The 18,315-nt window shown below is 40.7% G+C and overlaps 2 protein-coding genes across 2 annotated transcripts; both read left to right on the top strand.

Moving 5' to 3' along the window:
* Positions 1 to 1,591: 1,591 nt before the first annotated feature.
* Positions 1,592 to 8,952, top strand: mavs (mitochondrial antiviral signaling protein). Its single transcript, XM_070920124.1, has 5 exons — positions 1,592 to 1,638; positions 3,470 to 3,592; positions 4,015 to 4,195; positions 5,237 to 5,892; positions 6,864 to 8,952. The coding sequence occupies exons 2-5, from the start codon at positions 3,470 to 3,472 to the stop codon at positions 7,587 to 7,589; spliced, it is 1,686 nt and encodes a 561-aa protein (XP_070776225.1). The 5' UTR covers positions 1,592 to 1,638; the 3' UTR covers positions 7,590 to 8,952.
* A 259-nt stretch (positions 8,953 to 9,211) lies between these two features.
* On the top strand, positions 9,212 to 15,852 carry pank2 (pantothenate kinase 2). Its single transcript, XM_070919868.1, has 7 exons — positions 9,212 to 9,549; positions 10,047 to 10,399; positions 10,870 to 11,123; positions 12,213 to 12,389; positions 12,778 to 12,901; positions 13,598 to 13,723; positions 13,828 to 15,852. The coding sequence occupies exons 1-7, from the start codon at positions 9,336 to 9,338 to the stop codon at positions 13,876 to 13,878; spliced, it is 1,299 nt and encodes a 432-aa protein (XP_070775969.1). The 5' UTR covers positions 9,212 to 9,335; the 3' UTR covers positions 13,879 to 15,852.
* The last annotated feature ends 2,463 nt before the right edge of the window (positions 15,853 to 18,315 follow it).

The raw sequence follows: 18,315 nt of genomic DNA, 5'->3' as shown, positions 1-18,315 counted from the left end.
AAACATGAAGTCAAGGCTGAATTGCCAGCTGAGCAAAGCAGGCTACTGCTCTGGGGTTCTGGATCCACATTCACTGTGAGGCAAATAGTTTGTTTAATCAGCTTAACTGCGAATTTGTTCATGTAATATGTAAAAATAAAGGAGAATATAAACTGAAATAATAAGGGCCTTAAAGTAGGTCCTTCATTTTTACTGATATTTTGTGGCCCTGTGTCAAAATCTAGCTGTAAAACCTTAATTACCTCCGTTTTTATTGTGCTGACATGATGCATATTTCTAAATAAATGTATCTTTAATCAAATCCCCAAACTAACTGATACACATCTAATCTTGGCAGAATTGTTTTCCAGGAGAAGAGTACTGACTTCCCAAAATATAATAAAGCTGTCCTGTGTACTCTGTGCACTGTACATGATGGTGTACTTGAAGGTGACACTATGGCACAAGCTACACCTAAACCTCACAAGGTTGGTGTTGCAGGACTATCACACTGATTGTAGAATAATTTCCAGGTATCTGTGTTGCTGTGTAGGCTGCTGACAGTTTACATACATATGGATTAATGATGACAGTAAGTATAGATTAAATAAATAAATAAACAAATGCTCCCACTGCAGTTGCTTATAGTTGTTGCCCACAGATTAGTCATGATTAAATGTGGATTAGTACATTTGAAATCTGTGCCGCATATCGAAATACATCTCTGTATAAACAGAAGGGTTGATAACAGCTCAAATGTAATAATATCAAAAGTGGTGGAATAAAGTACATTTACTCAAGTACTGTACAACTACAAATTTGAGATACTTAATTTGAGTGTGTTACTTAAGCAAAAGTATGTATGTGACAAGAGAAAAATGTACTTAAACTATTAAAAGTACTCAATACAGAAAAATGGCACTACTACGTTGAGGGGGAGCTCATTTTTACTCCTTTATATACTGTTAGGTATTTTAATCTATACCAATGCATCATATTTTAGAAGATCATCATATGTTTTGTATGTAAAATCTTAATCTGTGAGGGAACTGTTTCTGTCAAATAAATGTAGTGGAGTAGAAAGTACAGTATTTCTTTCTGAATTGAAGTGGAGTAGAAGTATAAAGTACAGTGGCATGAAATGGGCATATTCAAGTAAAAGTACTTGAGCAAATATGCTTAGTTTCATTTCGTCACTGTCTGCTTTAATGCTCCTGGATTGCATGTTGTTGAATACCAGTTTTATTTCATTAAAAGCTGTGGTGTATTGGTCATATATTTTTTATGTCATGAATAAATACAACAGTTTGTCCCCACCTCTCTTTCTCTCCGTGTCCATGTGAACGGATTAGGATCAGGGATTAGAGACAGATGTAAACCAGAAGTCCAGATCCAATCCTGTTGCCATCCCATCACGGCAGAGGAAAGGTCACAGTTAGGGTCAAGATTAAGTACGCCCCGCCTTCTTTTACATCCTGAGCGCGTTCCTATTGGTCCACCCTTTGATTGACGACGCTGTCGTCCAATCGGGGTAGAGAACTGGGACCTCGGGGGAACCGCTGCGCAGATGTGTGTGAGGAAGGCAGCGCAGGCTTTAGTGAGAGCAGGAATAGCACTTGAGAGGGAGTCACGAACTGCTGAGGCACCAAAACACGAAAGGTGAGCACAGAATTTTGTGACATTACGATAAAGAAACCTAAATTCAGTGTGTAAATACATAGAATTGGTGTCTTGTTCAACGTTTTATTCGGCGATAGCCTGCTAACTCAGGAAACAGCGATGGTATTAAGTTAGCTAGGTTGTGTCGTATTCTTTAATTTTTAAGTAGTTTATACACAACTTTTAACTTCTAGTTTAATCCCATGTTTGCTAGCACTCTTGGGGTCATTTTACAACATATTTCAATAATTTACGGGGAGGTTTCAGTCTCTCATCGTCCTTGTCTTTTGTGTGCAGCCTTTTTTAATTGGTCCCAACCTTGTTAGTTAGTCGTTTTACCCACAAATAGACTTGAAAACTATTTTTCACGATGTAGTTCAATAATTTACAGGCATGTATCAGCCTCTATTGTCCTTGTTGTTTGTGTGCAGTCTTTTTTTAATTCTTCCCAACCTTCTTCGTCAGTTTTTGTACGGACTAAAAAGGTACAAACGTGCTTGATGAGTTATTTCCTCATGCCAACGTGTAAGTCTTTATATGCCACTTGTCGAGCCTTGCTAGCTTTTCGTTCCTTGCAAGCTCCCTGAGATTAAAATAAGGGTAAGACTAAGAGTAAGTAACGCATGAAATGTGATCCGGAGTCTTGGAAAGCCAAGGAGACTGGCAAGGAAAGGACAGTCATGACCTGCCAGTTTTAGAGGTCATTCGTTTGGCCCTTGTTTCAAGGTGCTTCGTCTTTTCCTCCCACACCACCTTCCTTGTCTTGTTAATCTGCAATCTTTCATCACTTTACACTTTAGGTGCATGCTTGAAAATAATACACACTCGCAAAACTTCCCACATTCCTCTTGTGGCCTGAACACATCACAGTATATCTACCTGGCAGGCTGTGTGTGTGTGTGTGTGTGTGTGTGTGTGTGTGTGTGTGTGTGTCAGGTAAACCATGGCCTTTGAGGGCTAATGATACAATGAGGAAGACTTTGCTCTTTGGTTGCTGCCTCTGACATTTATTCCAGTATGAGACGCAGGCAGACTGCTGCTGTCCCACGTTTACACTAAACTTTAACGTAGCGCTCTGTTTGACGTGGCCGGGGATGACAGATTATCTTGTGAAAACGTTCCCCCTGACTGAACCTGACAACAGATTACTCCACCTGACTGTTTAGCTGCAAACAAAGTAAAGGTTTTAAAGTGTATTCAATACAAAAAAAATGTGCCCATGCTTTCTATTTGACCCTGAAAGTAGTAAGAGGTTTGAGACTTTCATCCTGCACATTTGAACTTCAGATATTAAACTGGAGTCTGGAGGTGATTAATCAGTGACTAGTCAGGGCCAGTTCACCTTCTTCTTACTCCAGACAACTGCAACCTTGAAATGAATGGAGTGTTGTTCTCCCCTTGAAAAAGGAAAAAAAGGGTTGTCACAAATTTTCTTTTAATGTTTCTCCTAATCTGAAATGAAAGGGAAGTTAATACTTTCCTTTTTCCCTCACAGCTGCAGGCTGATCTTCACTTTCACTTTCAGTTCCATTGGGTAAAATCCCCTATGTGTGTCTGTGATCACTGCAGAGAACAATGATCCAGTTTCATCACTGTGTTTTTTGGGTACTTTTACATCTCATATGTCATAAACGGTTAGAAATAGGGAATGCGGCCAAGTTGCCTTGCCAGCTTACATGTTAACTAAAATGTAGGAGTGTATATTAACTATTGAAGTACTCCCCTTTGCAAAACGACACCGTACAAACCTGGCATGGGTATCAGGAGGAAAAATTAAAGAATTGAACGTCTTTACTATCTCTGTGTTTTTGTCCACTTTCTCCTTTCACAGATGTCGTTTGCCAGTGACAAACTGTACAAAGGATACTTGCGGCCGAAAATGCCGACCATTGTGAGCAAGGTGAAAGTGAGAGAAATAGTGACCCATCTGCCTTGCTTGACTGATCATGACAGGGTAGGTTTCATTAGTTATATAGACCTTGAATTAGGGCTGGGGATTGTTTTAATAATATTGGAATAATATAATGTATCGGTACTAGTATCCAGATTTTTCGATACTAGTGACAATACAATACCGGAGTTTCTGTACAGATACCAAGAAAATACTTTCTCAGACACCTTACTCACCTTATCTTAAATCAAAGCTCTCAAATGTTAAATGTTGTCTAAGCACAAGCAGGCGCTTATGAACTTTGTCTAAAATATTTTATTTAAATCAGGAACTATCTGATCAAAGATAAGTAAAGAAGATCACTAATCTGTCCTGTTACTTGACAGTTTTCAGTACTCATTATTAAGGACACATTTCAGTGGGTACCAAAAAGTATTGAGTTTTGAGTACTATGATTAACTGATGTTTGTTTCGTCTAATTTTAGGAAAACATAGAGGCAAAACGAGAGACTTGTGGGAACTATGACAGCATGGTGCTTCTTCTGGACTGTCTGAAGAGAAGAGAAAACTGGCCCGAGCAATTCATCGAAGCACTTGAGGCGTGTGATCAGCCAACTATAGCGGCTGAGATCAGAGAAAAATACAACGCTCTGAAAGGCATCAACAGTAAGTCAGCAAGTCATGTACCCAGTACTGTGAATTATAGTGAAGAAGTTAATGTACATTTCCCTTTTGTGAACGAAGTGTAGGCAAAAACTAGAAAATATTTAGCACAACCTCAGACTAATTCTATCAAAATATTTTTCAGGTTCCCTTTTATCTAAGTAGTATATGTGATATTGTAGTAATATTTTACCCTTATCTAAGTTGATACTCCTCTGTAGTTTGTTGAATTAGCAACCACAGCTTCAGTTTAGCCTTTTCCCAAAGTGTTGAACTGGACCACATTGTTACAGCCACCAAAAAAACAAATGTTTTATTACAGAGCAGCTCGTGCAGAATAATAAGTGTTTGTGGCCAAACATTTGTACCGTTTCCATTTCATTATTATCTAATATACTGTACTTTCTGGATGAGTCGGTGAACAGCGCAGTATATTGGACTCAGCATGGAATATTGCAGTTATTTGGAAACAAAATGTTTTCATAATACTGTTAATATTTTTGTCTAGAGTGTCCAAAGTATATGATCATCTCTGTTCACACATGCAGACAGTTTGCAGGTGAGCAAGTTTACTGTGTCGCACAGAGCTTTGTAAGCTCGTTAATACAGTTTAAGCAAAACAGTGTCTCCTTGCTGTGTGACCTTCATGTGAGATGTGATGACTCACTTCTCTATGCAGAGTTGTGAGAAAGATGTGTGGGAGAATAGTGAGCTTCTTGACCAGAGCGTGAAGCTCCAAAATCCTAGATTTATAAATTGTCAGGGTAAGATTATACTGTATGTCTTTTGGATATTTCTAAGTAATCTACAGCATACTGTACACATACACACACACACACACACACACTACAAATAGAATACCTCGGAGAAACAGCAAATGCTTCTTTTACTCACGCACATAAAATAGGCTTTTTATTTAGTTAGGAACTTCAGTAAATGATAAGTGAATTACTGTATCGCTTCAGGGTTAGCTAGTCCCTTTGGAGCTTTAGTCATATGCATTCAAAATGGATTTAATTGACAACGTTGTTTGCTTTACCCTAGATTCCAACCCCAGCTCCCCTTCAACGACTGTCGTCAGGGCACACGTCCACCCAGCACCATCTGTCAATCATCTGTCCATCCCAGAGAGTGGTGGAAACAGTCAGGCTGCTGTTGCTCTGCCAGCTGAGGCATCAGCTGCTCCAGAGCCAGCTACCCAGGCCTCACCCCCTCTGGAAATCCCTGTGCAGCCACAAGCCCCTCCAGAGGCTGTTTCCCCACCTGAGCCTGTCACTGAGCCTCCACAGTCAACTTCGGTTGAAGTGACACCCCCTCCATCAACACCTCTTCCTTCCCCTGAAACCCCACGCACTCAGGCGACTACAACCCCACGGCCTCAGAGGGAGAGTAACGCTCACCAGGAGCCGGTGGAAAACTCTGAATCTGATGTCTCTGGTGATAATGGTGTGATCCCTGATCAGGTGAGTGCAGAGGCATCAATCATCTCTGTGGAAACAGACACTCCACCACGCCAAGGTCTTCTCCAAACAACACAGAATCCCTCTCCAACTCAGATAAACCCAGATGTGACGGATGGATCCTCTTTCCCCATAATGACCCCAGAGAAACCTCCAGTTCAGGACACCACCCTTCCTGTGGACAAAAAACTTGCTTCTGTCCTGCAGCCTGAAGAGACTTCTGAACCTCCTGCTACACAGGTGAGTACTAAAATATGCTAATTTTAGTAGTAATATAGTAATGGTAATAATTTATTAATAAAAAACGGAAGATCAATCACACTGTCGGTCTCTGGTACTCACTGTAGTTGTTTTGGTCCTCAGGCACAATTAATTGAATTAAATAAATGTATTCATTCATGAATTTTACCTGGTGAAGGTGTGAGGAGTGAAATGTCATTAATAGACTACAAGTGACTAACAGTGAGACAGAGACAGATTTCTTTGTTGCTTGTTTCACAAAACGTTTTTGCCAATAAGAGGCTTTGGTGAACTTTGTAGTAATTGTTACCTTTTACGACTTAGTTATAATTAAGCGTCTCCTTTAATTGACATCATATATTTCCCCAAATGACCCACATATTTAAAGCATACGTCTTGTGGATACATTGCATTCTGGTGTATTTTGAGTCTCTTTGGGTGCTATAATAGGTATTATTTCTCCTCTAAAATGTACTTTTCTGTCATAAACCTCCATTTAGCTTAACAAGAATTATTTTAAGTGACATCACATTGTTTATATTAGCAAAGTCATCTAATAATGTGGAAAAATGTGAAGCATTTTAGGGCAGATTATTCCCTTTTAATATAGTAGTAATAATATTTGTTCCTGAGGCCAAAGTTAAAGGTACCCTGTTGAGTTTTCCTGCCAACAAAGCTTTATTTACATTCAGTGTTTCTGACCAAAACACATGTGTGTATCCTCACAAATGTGTTGAATGGATTTCCTTCCTTATAAAACGTTTGCAAAGTTGATATAATATTTAAAATATTTAAAGTCCTGCAGTCTTCGTCTTTCAATAGTCAGTTGCAGTGTTTCTGCTAGACGGCGTTACAGTGGCGGGTGTTTCTAACATCTTGTCACATACATGAGAGTTAGACAGCATGTTAAACTACACCAGCTTCCCTTTTTAAAAAATAAACTTGACATTTAACATCATTTTCACCTGCAGGTTGTTGGAAGCAGCCCACAGACAGAAACTGCAGCTACAACCTCCCCACTGCCTGGTGCTGCTGGGATGGACGCCTCTCGCTTTGATGACAGCCTGTGTCTGAGCAAGCCTGGCCAACTCATCAGCATCCATCCACAGAATCATAGCCACCCTACTATCCCTGCACCCAGCTCACCGGTGGAGCCCTACTCGGGTAATAGTGAGCGTCTGGAAATAAGCGACGCTGCTGTGACCTCCACCCACATTCCTGCATGCTCTGCTGTCAGCTCCACCACCGTGAATACAGCGACTGCACTGCCGTGCCAGGAGAACGGCATATCTCATAACGAACCGGAGGAAAACCACTACGACTCTCCTTGTCAGAGTTTTGAAGTGGAGGAGGTGCTGGAGAACGTGGTGCACTTTTCCGAGGAACCGTCTATCCTTGACCTGGACGGCCAAAGCTCAACACCACAAGCTCAATTCATCAACGGTGAAGCAGCCAAAGTGATCACCTCTGCACCACCACTATCCACCAGAGCTGCTGATACTGTATGGAGTGTAAACACCCCCTCCGGTGAGAACCACCCCTCTGAGCCTGCACCAGCTGATGTTTCACCAGAGCTGAATACACTGCAGGGGGAGAAGACGGCCTCTCGCACCCTGCCAGCTAATACAAAGTACATTCTGACCGCTGCAGGAGTAGGTGCCTGTGCACTGCTGATGGCGTGGAAGTTTAAGAATTAAGGGGATTTAATATCTTAAGGAAGAGAAGATTAGGCTTTAAGGCTTTTGAAAGACGATCTTAAGGGTATGGTGCCTTATTGTAGTCTCTTGCCTGGGATGGCGTGAGCAGCTGTTTAATAATTACCCGTAGTAGTAATAAGAGCTGACTTTGCCAGACCTTTGATCATGTCATTAATGACAAGTCTGTGTTTTAAGTTGGACTATGTTTTTGTTATTTTACTGTTGAATGAAGTTGACCCTGTAGTGAGCAAAAACCAAATCTGCCCTTTATATTTTAGTTATGGAACTGGGTTGAGGTCTCAGGTTATTTAAGCACTTTCAAGATAAGATGTTGGCTGTCGTCCAGTGAGGATTAGAGTACCAAGGACCTGAATTTTACTGGATGTGGACTGTGGAAGAAAGAGTACCAGCTTCACGGTGGCAAGTGCACTGTCTGTATTTATTTGTACATATATATACAATATATAGATATCCCATTATGTATTTTAAGAAACGCTGATGTGTAAAAAACATTCCAAAGCACCCATAATGTCTCAGATGTTCAGCACTCAAAGAATCAGTCAGCTAAACAATGCATAATTAAATTACTGGTTCTGTCATGAGCTGCACATTTAACTGGATTTTGAAATGGCCATTTTTGTGCTTATTGCTTATTTCTTCCGTTTTGATGTTTGAAAACGAATTATAAAAATGTAGTTAATGTAAACATCACCTGGTTTTTATGCAATGAGATAATCTTGAAAATGTACAGAGAATCTTAATGCACCTGCTTTAACCACTGTTCTGGACAACTGACGTTTTGACGTTGACGTTTTCTGGATATCATCTGGTGTAAATGTTTGAGATGACATTTTATTTTTCCATAGGGTTTCTTGCCCTTTAAATAGAAACAAGTTTGTGTTATGTTGTATGAGATGAGATTTTACTGTAATTACTGTTGTCAATACAAGAAATGTCATGGGGGAAAAAAATATATAATTTAGAAGGTTTTGCACTTTTTATATATATTATAGTATATTTCAGCTGCAAAGATGCTATTTAGATAAAAAAAAATCTATCGTTATGGTAAACAATGTAAATTGTAATCCCAATTTAGGTTTTAGCTCAATTTGTATGCACTCTAGCTATCCACCTGAAAATCACATCAATAAACCTGATATTATAAAAAGATTATTCCTTTTTATTAAATGTGAATGTTGAATATCCTTCAGGGAAACCACATGTTTGTCAACTATAAGGTCGTTCTGTTTTCACCCAACTTTATTGGACTTATGTCACACAGAGGTCTTGTTTCTATAATGCAATATAACATTCTGATCTTTATGATGAGCAAAATAATCCTCCAGCTTCTTGTGTGTTATTGTGTAATAAGAACATAAAAGTGGGTGGGATATACTGTAGCCATATAATGTAAGATTGTGTACTCATGATTGATCTCTTATTGTGACCAAAAACTGAAGAAAATGTGACATCAGCCTCCTTTTTATAAACTGCTTTCTGACTGGCTGATTCGCATTCTGATTGGTTCTGGCGTCCTTCAAACACCTAGTGACCCCGCCCACCTCAGTCTTGACAGCGAACATAAAAAGGACGTGCATCCCGGCCGTGTACAACGACACAGCTACTTAGCTAGCTAATTAGCTAGCGTATAGACCGTTGGACTTCATTGTCCACAGACATTTTTTGACGTTCAACGGTTTAATTTATCATAAACTACAGCATATATGTAGCTAATTTGTCATTTCAATGGCGTTCAATGGCCACCAACGCGACGATAAAAGTATCGACGAAGACGAAACGCCCACGAAGCAGCCGCGGTCCAACAAGGAGATGCCCGGGTGTTTCAGCAACGAGCCCAACAATGAGGCAGCCGCGTCCGCAGGAAGAGCCACATCCGACCGGCGGACCTCCAACTCGACGGCGAGGCATCGGATCGACTCGGTGAAGAAAACAAGGCCGCGTAGGTTTTAACATTGCCAACGTGGGCTTAGTGTATTTACTGGGAAAGGCATCATCGCATATATACAAAATTCAAAGGCGTACCCCACAAAAGACAGTCGGTGAAAATACTGATTTGGCAAGAAAATCCTGTAATTGGCATAAATTCCGCAGAATAAATTGTAAATCGCTGTATAATGTACTGGGATGATGCTAAAACGGACTAAATAATTTCGGCATTGGTATTGCAATGTAATATCGATGTGCTGTAGTGACAGTAAATAGGATCTATTTTGCAACAAGATGGCGTTCGCGGTACACACTGTACTGTTGTCTCTGTGGATGAAGCTGCTTGGTATTATGTCGGCCAACATTGAGACATCAGCTCTATTTTTCCCCATTGTCACTAAGCATTTAAATATTAAATATATGTTTTTAATATTATTCAAATAAATCATGTTTTTTTGACAAAATGTTGGTTAGTGAATTTCTTTGCATATATTATCTCACATAATGCAGCATTTCCCTGGTTTGGGATGGACATTGGAGGCACTCTTGTGAAGCTGGTGTACTTTGAGCCCAAAGACATCACAGCAGAGGAGGAGCAGGAAGAGGTGGAGAACCTGAAGAGCATCCGGCGCTACCTCACCTCCAATACCGCCTATGCTAAAACTGGCATCAGGGACGTGCACCTGGAGCTGAAGGACCTGATGCTGTGCGGCAGGACAGGCAACCTGCACTTCATCCGCTTCCCCACGCATGACCTGCCGGCCTTCCTGCAGATGGGCCGCAATAAGCACTTCTCCAGCCTCCACACCACCCTCTGCGCCACAGGAGGGGGGGCGTACAAGTTTGAGTCTGATTTCCGCACGGTGGGTCTGCAGTTTTTCTTTTTTATTTGCTTTTACAGGCTGGCCAGCAAAGATGGACAGGAAGGAATGAGGAGAGAGACTTGTGAAGTCATAACATGTTTATAGCATGTGATGGAAATTTGTGTAATCATAGCAGAGCGGCCAGTGATGGAGAGCACCTGAAATCCACAGCCAGTGAACACCAGAACAAGAAGGACATTTTATTAGATGTCTTATTTTAAAGTCTGCATGCAATTGGCAAGAAATCAAAGCAAATTAATTTTCTGACACATTGTTGACATTTAACCTTTTTCCTTCTGGACCAGGAAGTGTTTAATTAATTTGGCCAGAAAAAATCATTTCATTGTAATAAAGGTTTGTGTTTTTTTGCCCCCTGCTTTCCCTCCTCCCTCCGTTTCCTGCCTGTGTGTCCTGACCACATCCCCTCTGATGTAATCCATGTTCTCTTTTCTCTCACCCCCCAAAAAAAGATGGCTGACCTGCAGCTTCACAAGCTGGATGAGCTGGACTGTTTGATTCGAGGGGTGTTATACATCGACTCGGTAGTGTCCAGCGGACCCTCAGAGTGCTACTACTTTGAAAACCCCACCGACCCAGATCGCTGCATCCAGCGGCCCTACACACTGGAGAACCCCTATCCTCTGCTGCTGGTCAACATAGGGTCTGGGGTCAGCATCATGGCCGTCTACTCTGAGAGCAACTACAAACGAGTTACAGGGACTAGGTAATGATCAGTGATGGAGATTTACTGCACTTGCCGTGTTGCCTGGTGGACTCATTGTACACTTCTGTGAAAGACACATGGATGGCTGTATTAGTTCTTGTTTATAATGTAATAGGCCCATATTACTTAAACTGTCTGCTTATACCTATTTTAATGCCAATGATTATTAACTTGGCTAGAGCTGCACCAATTAGTGAATTAATTAGTCAAGCAACATAAAATCGACAATCTGCAACGTTACTTAATTTATGTTCATGATGAGTCGGGCCTTCATCTGGCACTGATGAAAGATTAAAGTTGCTGTCACATGATATTCTACAGTCTTAGAATAAAAATGAGTAAAGGAAGACAACAAAACTTTATTCTTCAGCATTACACATTTATAGATATATTGGTTTGCTTTGTGAGTCACTGGCCCCAAATGTAGGCAGAAAAAACAGAACAGAAACAGACAAATGTAACGTGACCCTAGCGAACATACACAGGCTGATACCAAGTAAATGTGATGCAGGGATTTTCAGCAGGATGCACTCCAGTCAAGTGGGTGGCCTGCTGGGTGACGTCTTCCCTCTGTGTCTCCCTAGTGCCTTGGTGTGAAAAGTAGCAGCATTTTTTTTTTTTAGCTGGGGGCTACCAAACCACTTCCCTTACCAACTGTTTGCTTGTAAGTTGAAGCAAAATGGTTCTTTGTTAGTTTGATTTGGGTTTAGTTAAAAGTTTGACATTTGTTAGTTGAACGGGCAGTTTTCTCTCCTCCTACTCTCTCTGCTGGTTTGTTTTCACGTGTGGTTTCTCTGTCTGGTGGCCTTGAAAGGGACTCATGAATGCTTAGTTCTCTCTTGACATAATGGCCCTTTGTGCCACGAAAGAAATTAGAGTGTTTGAATTGGGAGTCTGTATAATATACATAATCTTTTTTGAAGTGGTCAGTCTTACTTTTGACATTTCTCTTTAAATTTAAAGACCAGTTGAGACATTACAGTCCCTACCCAGCCAAGCAGGCATCTTATATTCCAGACTGATGTATTTTATATTTCTAGATTACTAATGGTTTATATATCATCTCCCTGTTAATCTGTGTGTTCATAGCCTCGGTGGTGGGACCTTCCTGGGCCTGTGTTGCCTGCTGACTGGCTGCTCTACTTTCGAGGAAGCTCTAGAAATGGCTTCTCAAGGGGAGAGCACCCGAGTGGACAAGCTGGTTCGGGACATCTATGGAGGAGACTATGAGAGGTTTGGGCTGCCAGGCTGGGCTGTAGCCTCAAGGTGCGGTTTACAGCAGCTTATTTTTTCTCCACTGCAGGTCACGAGCCTGTTTTTGGTGGATTCCAGCATAAACACAGTCACAGCTTTAATGAAACGGGGAACCAGGACAGTGCTAAATTTACTGTGTCCTATCCCAGGGTGAAAACAAGACGGCTTGATTTCAATTTGATGCACTATGAGCAAGACGTTTTCATCCAGATAGAATATCCAGTGAATACCAACATCTCTCTGCCACTTTCAATACGTGTAGCTTCCAAATATGTTTTTAAAAAGAATTTGGTCTGAATTATACTTTTGGGATTGGCTGTTTGAGGCATAACATTGCTTAATTTCAACAGACCTCTTAAGTATTTGTTCATCTAATATGGCTCATGTGTTGATTTGATAGTTTTGGCAACATGATGTCCAAAGAGAAGAGGGAGTCGGTGTCCAAAGAGGACCTAGCCAGGGCAACACTGGTCACCATCACCAATAACATTGGCTCCATCACCAGGATGTGTGCTCTCAATGAGGTCAGTAATGGGAGTAAAATTCACTGTAGTTACTGGGCATCTGTGTTTTACTGGCAAAACGATTTCTTGTTTGTATCAGGGTCAGAATTTTGCGATGGTAAATTTTGGTATAATTTTGCACTGCTGTCATAAAATACATTTTAAAAGACTTACTTCAGATGAACCTGTCTGTGGACAAATTTGTTCCCCTCCATTGTCCCTGCTGGCCGTTTCCTCTTTGCGTTCAGTCTCTTTACGGTGCTGCCTTGTGGCATCTTGATCAAGCAGCATTGTACAGGGCTATGAAAGCGTAGAGGAGGTAAGCTACATTATCCTCGTGTCTTTCACAGCCCAAAGCCGTGGGTATCCAACTCAAAGACACAAGAAGCCAGCAATTTGTTTTTCAATTTAGCAGTCTTAACTTCATTTTTATGGCTTCTATTACTACCACTATTACAAGCTGTGTTGTAACGGTAATAATTAATATCATATACAAGTCAATGAATATTGTTACAGATAAGTAATATCAGTGTCAGTATTGTAGGAAAGTCTTTGAACAATCAGATGTCTCAGCTGAAACTTGCTGTTTTATAGCTGCTTTAACTGATTTCAGAGGTCGACACATGAATAATATTTGTCAGTTGTGTTTATATTGTTTTTGAGATAATAAACTTATCTACCCTACTCATTTTATTCCTGTTGTCTTTCATTACTAAGAACATAGAGAGAGTGGTGTTTGTGGGCAACTTCCTAAGAGTGAACACCCTCTCCATGAAACTGTTGGCGTACGCCATGGACTACTGGTCTAAAGGGCAGCTCAAGGCACTCTTCCTACAGCATGAGGTGATTAACTCAACCCCTTATTCACCTCAGAGACAAAAAATGTACTTTAATGGTTTGATGGTCTCGATGATTTCTAACTCCCAAGTTCTTTTCTGTTTCTTTAGGGTTACTTCGGAGCGGTTGGAGCCCTGTTAGAGCTTCTGCATCCATCCTAATCCGTCCGAACTGCATCCAAAGAAGAATTTGTCAATCTGCTGCAAAGACCATTAGCACTTTAGACTGTTCATAATCAATTCCACTGTGGGACGTTACGCCAGACACCAGCCAGTTACTTGTCAATTATTGGAAGTTCTGATATGTTCTCAGAAATCAAGCTGGTTTGTAAAATGGTGAAAATGGCATCTAAAGATATACATCTGTTGGTGTGGTCAGTGGATAGAAGTATGTGTCTTGCTCTGACCAAAGTTGACAAAGTCATTGTTTGCAGGACTTTGCAGAAACCAGGTTTGGTCTAAAATGTCTCAAGGAAATTCACCACATTTGCCTGAAATACTGTAGGTCAAAAAGTACTCGTCATCACATAGTCTTGTCTTGTGAACTGCACTTACCCCTCAGGTCCTGGGCCAAATATTTGCAAGTAACTTTTTATGGTTTATTTTACATTAGTTAGGGACCAGGAGGATGGGAGTTTGTTTAATTGGACTATAGTGTATGAGTCAATATTATGGATGCGAGAACTTAAAGATAATCACAGGAAAGACTTAAGTTGCAGATTAATTTTCTGCCTATTAATCGACTAATCCTTTCAGCTCTGCGTACCTGTAGTGCTGAATAACAATATATTGGAAATCAAACAACACTGTTTGATCTTGGTAAAGTCATGGATGATATCTTAAGAGCTGAGATGGTTGAACTCTGATTTTCCTGTACTGTAACATGACTGTCAGGAAAGATATTCTCGTGATGGTACTCCCATCCATCTGGTACTCGTGGCAAGCTGAAAGAAAACGCTAAGAATCGTTACGACCACTTATTATTAGTGTTTTATTGTCTTTTTGAGCATTTACTCATTGTCACCAATTGTAAATGGTTTTTAAACAGTTGCAGGTTTTCCTCACTGGATGTTCACACTCACATTTAAACGTACATTTCAGTCCCTCTTAATTGCAAAAGGTCACCATTTCATCAGACTTATTATTTAATGGAGACATTAACTGTTACTGGTATAGAATGAGTATCATTTGAAGATAGTTTCTGCCTCTAAAAGGTAAATATTGTCCTGTTACAGTACTTTTCCCAACTGAGATCTCAGTGTAAAGTTTATGAAAACAAGTGTTTTTCTCCAAGCTGTTTGTTTTTGCAACAGTGGTGGTATCAGGAAATCTGGACAATCAGTCTCGGGGGTTAGTGAGACTGCACTGTATAGTATGAATGACGCATTCAAGTTCCTTTCTGACCCCAAACCTCTGCCCTGCTGAAGTGCCCTTGAGCCACTGCATCCCTTTCCTTGTATAGGGAAATCGGAGCAGGTGAAAAGAGATAGATATCAATAAATGTGAAAATGCAAAATTAGGGCATTATATCCCTGAATTTTCCCCAATCTTTTAAGGCTTGATGCATCCCTCCGATGGAGGTTTTAGGTCCTGTGACACTAAACCATTCTGTCTTGTTGAGAATGTTCAGTATGTGCTTAATAAAATATTAATGCTTTGAATTTAACGTACATCTAAGTCAGTCTTCCTGAGGCAGTTTTTAAGACTATATAGCAAGGTAGAACTTCTGATAAGATGACTGATGTCCGTGTTCTCAGAGTTATTTGTCCCTTCATTTCATTTAATGCTTATCCGTCCTATTTTAATGCCATCTGTTTGTTCAGTAATCGGTCCATCGATGTATTACAGGGACCATAATGAATCATAAACTACCTGAATGAAAAGATTTGACTCCCGAGTGAGAAGAGATGATGTATCTGCAAGTTGAATATACAGTCAGTTGATTTAAATGAAGTGCCTGTCATGTTTCTGTATAGAATACAATGTGTTCAGCAGTGTGATTTAAAATGAGATGATAACTGATTTGTAATTCTCAAGGTCTCCCTCAGTTTTCTTTGCAATGTAAAAGCAAACATTGTGCTTTTTGTTTTGTAACGGAGTGATTACAAATTTCTTACTGCATTGTCCCAAATAAATACAAACGTTTCATATATTTGTCACTTCCTGTGGCGTTTTTATTGGAGATTCATTTAAAGTTTGACATTTGGGGAAATACCTTTATTCGCTCTCTTACAGAGAGTTAGATGAGCAGATCGACACTGCTTGTAAATTTGGAAACTAGTTAAATGTGAAGCTACCAGCAGCAGCCGGCTAACTTAGCTTAGCATAAAGACACAGGAAACCGGACGTTCTCCTGGTCGCCGTCGCCGGGACCAGTTGCCAGGCAACCAGCGGAGACTCCAGGAAGTTGCTGCTCCCGCCAAGAAATAATCCGGAACATAACCCCGAAAAAAGCGAATTGTTTATTACATTTCAGATTTTGTAGTTAACGTTATTAAACAAACGCTATATGACGTGTAAATTACTGAGCTTTAGAGGTGCTGGTAGACGGGTTTTTGTGCCCTTTGGATAGAACCAGGCTAGCTGTATTCCCCCCGTTTTCCAGTCTTCATGCTAAGCTAAATAACCGGCTGCTAGCTGTAGCTTTATGTTTAGCATACAGCTACCACCGTGTAACCTAGTGGTATCTAGGTGAAGACCAACTGAAGGCGACGCAGGCGAAAAACCGACAAGAGAAAGTGACGTAGTGGTGAAACAGGGTGTTTAGAGTGTGAAAACACATCATGTCATTTCCCCCAAAAAGTCTAATTATTCCTTTAAGTTACAGTTTCATTGGAAGGGCAATGTGTAGTTTTTTGAGGCCACAGTTTGCAGATTGCAGTATGTGATGTAAGACACTAACGCTGTTTGCACCTCCTAACATTACACTTCCCTATGTATTTATATAATGGGACACAACGATACCAATTTAGTGTTAAGTCGCCACAACGTCTTATTAAGCTGTCTGTCTAAACTGCAGGTCAGTCTAAGGACATTTTGTTGATTTTACGGTCAAGTAGGAACTTATTTGCAGCGATTTTCCGGTTGTAAATCTTCTGCGGACACGTTGCCCTTCATCGGGCACGTAGCCTGAGTGTGAAATTCACGTTTTTTGGCGTTATGCAAGAGACAGAACCATCCATGAAAGAGTTAGTGTCTTTCCAGGGAATAAATCCAGCCCACTTCAGTCATGCAGGCTTCCTCCTCCTCCTCTCCTCCTCTCCTCCTCCTCCTCCTCAGTGAGGGCTGCACAGCTGGCAATTTACAGACAATAACGCTGTAAGGAGTAATTGGCTGCTAGGTGGACCACTGACCCGCAAATTGGACCCATTTTTGATGGAGGAGATGAATTAGCTCAAGTACTGGGATATTTATTACTCTTTTGTCTTTTAGGGTTCAGTTTATGACCCTCTGGATCACCAAAAGCTAAGACCCAGGTCCCACCTCCTCTCCACTGGAACCGTTATAACCTCCTCTTACTGGAAACTTAAGGTAAGGCAGATTTGTTGTTTTTAGTGACCGAGATGAAGAGAAATACAGGGTGGAATCATACCCACATAGTCTGGGTATTAAAAGTCATATAATGTATTTTGGTACTGCTTTGATAACTCTGTAACTGCTATAAAGTCTGGAACAGTATATGTGTTCACCAGTAAAACAAACTCTTTGACTTTTAGGATGCTGAATACGAGAGATGAAAAAATGTGAGGAATGCTGGAAACAAAACATGCTCCCAAAGCCAAATACTGACTTGGAAAAATAGTCCGAAGTGTATTAACAGGAATCCCTGTTGCCAAATATCTGGTCTCTATACTGAAATGTGTTACACTGCTACCACTTTCTAATAAGACTCATTACGGATAAATAAGTTGTGGCCATATTTATTAATGGATAATTAATTATTTTACTAATGCTTTATGGATCAGTTCCAGAAGATATGAGGTGAAACGATCATTTGGTGAGGGGGTTTCTGATGTCTTAAAGAGCTACAAAGACGTCCCTGGTTTGCATCTTGACTCCTTTTACAACGCAGCTACGAGGATCAGAAGCCAACAAACCCTAATTACTCTTTCTCAGAATTTCTAGGAAATGTTTGACCACCATGTGTTTCCATTTTGAGCAGCTGCTATATCTGAAACCTATCTTTTCCCTCGGTGTTCATCTAAGATGCAGTTTCTTCCACCATCCATCTACGTCCTTTGATGTGGCTCATGCTCATGTTGACTACTTAAGGTTTTAAGTTTCACAAAGTTCCTCTGAGGTCAACAACATACTGGAAGCACGGCAGGAAAACCTTTTCTGTTGCCCAGGGAGCTTTCACTCCCAGTTTGTTTCAGTCTACATAAGCACAACAACGTACTGACCTCTGGTAGTGATTAGCAAACAGATTCAGAGTGTGTTTTGGTCTCTCAGGAAAGGACTTTGTGTGACTGAAGAGCTGTGCTGATGCAGAGAACTGCTGCCTGGTTGATTTGAGCCTTTCACAAGACCTGATCCATGAGCACATTGGTATGGAGAGTCCCTGCTTCAGTGAGGGGCGAGAGAGGAAGAGACACAGTT

This window comes from Enoplosus armatus, chromosome 15 (assembly GCF_043641665.1).
Source record: "Enoplosus armatus isolate fEnoArm2 chromosome 15, fEnoArm2.hap1, whole genome shotgun sequence".
In the NCBI taxonomy this organism is placed as follows: Eukaryota; Metazoa; Chordata; class Actinopteri; order Centrarchiformes; family Enoplosidae; genus Enoplosus; species Enoplosus armatus.
This window is presented reverse-complemented; position numbering and strand designations above follow the sequence as displayed.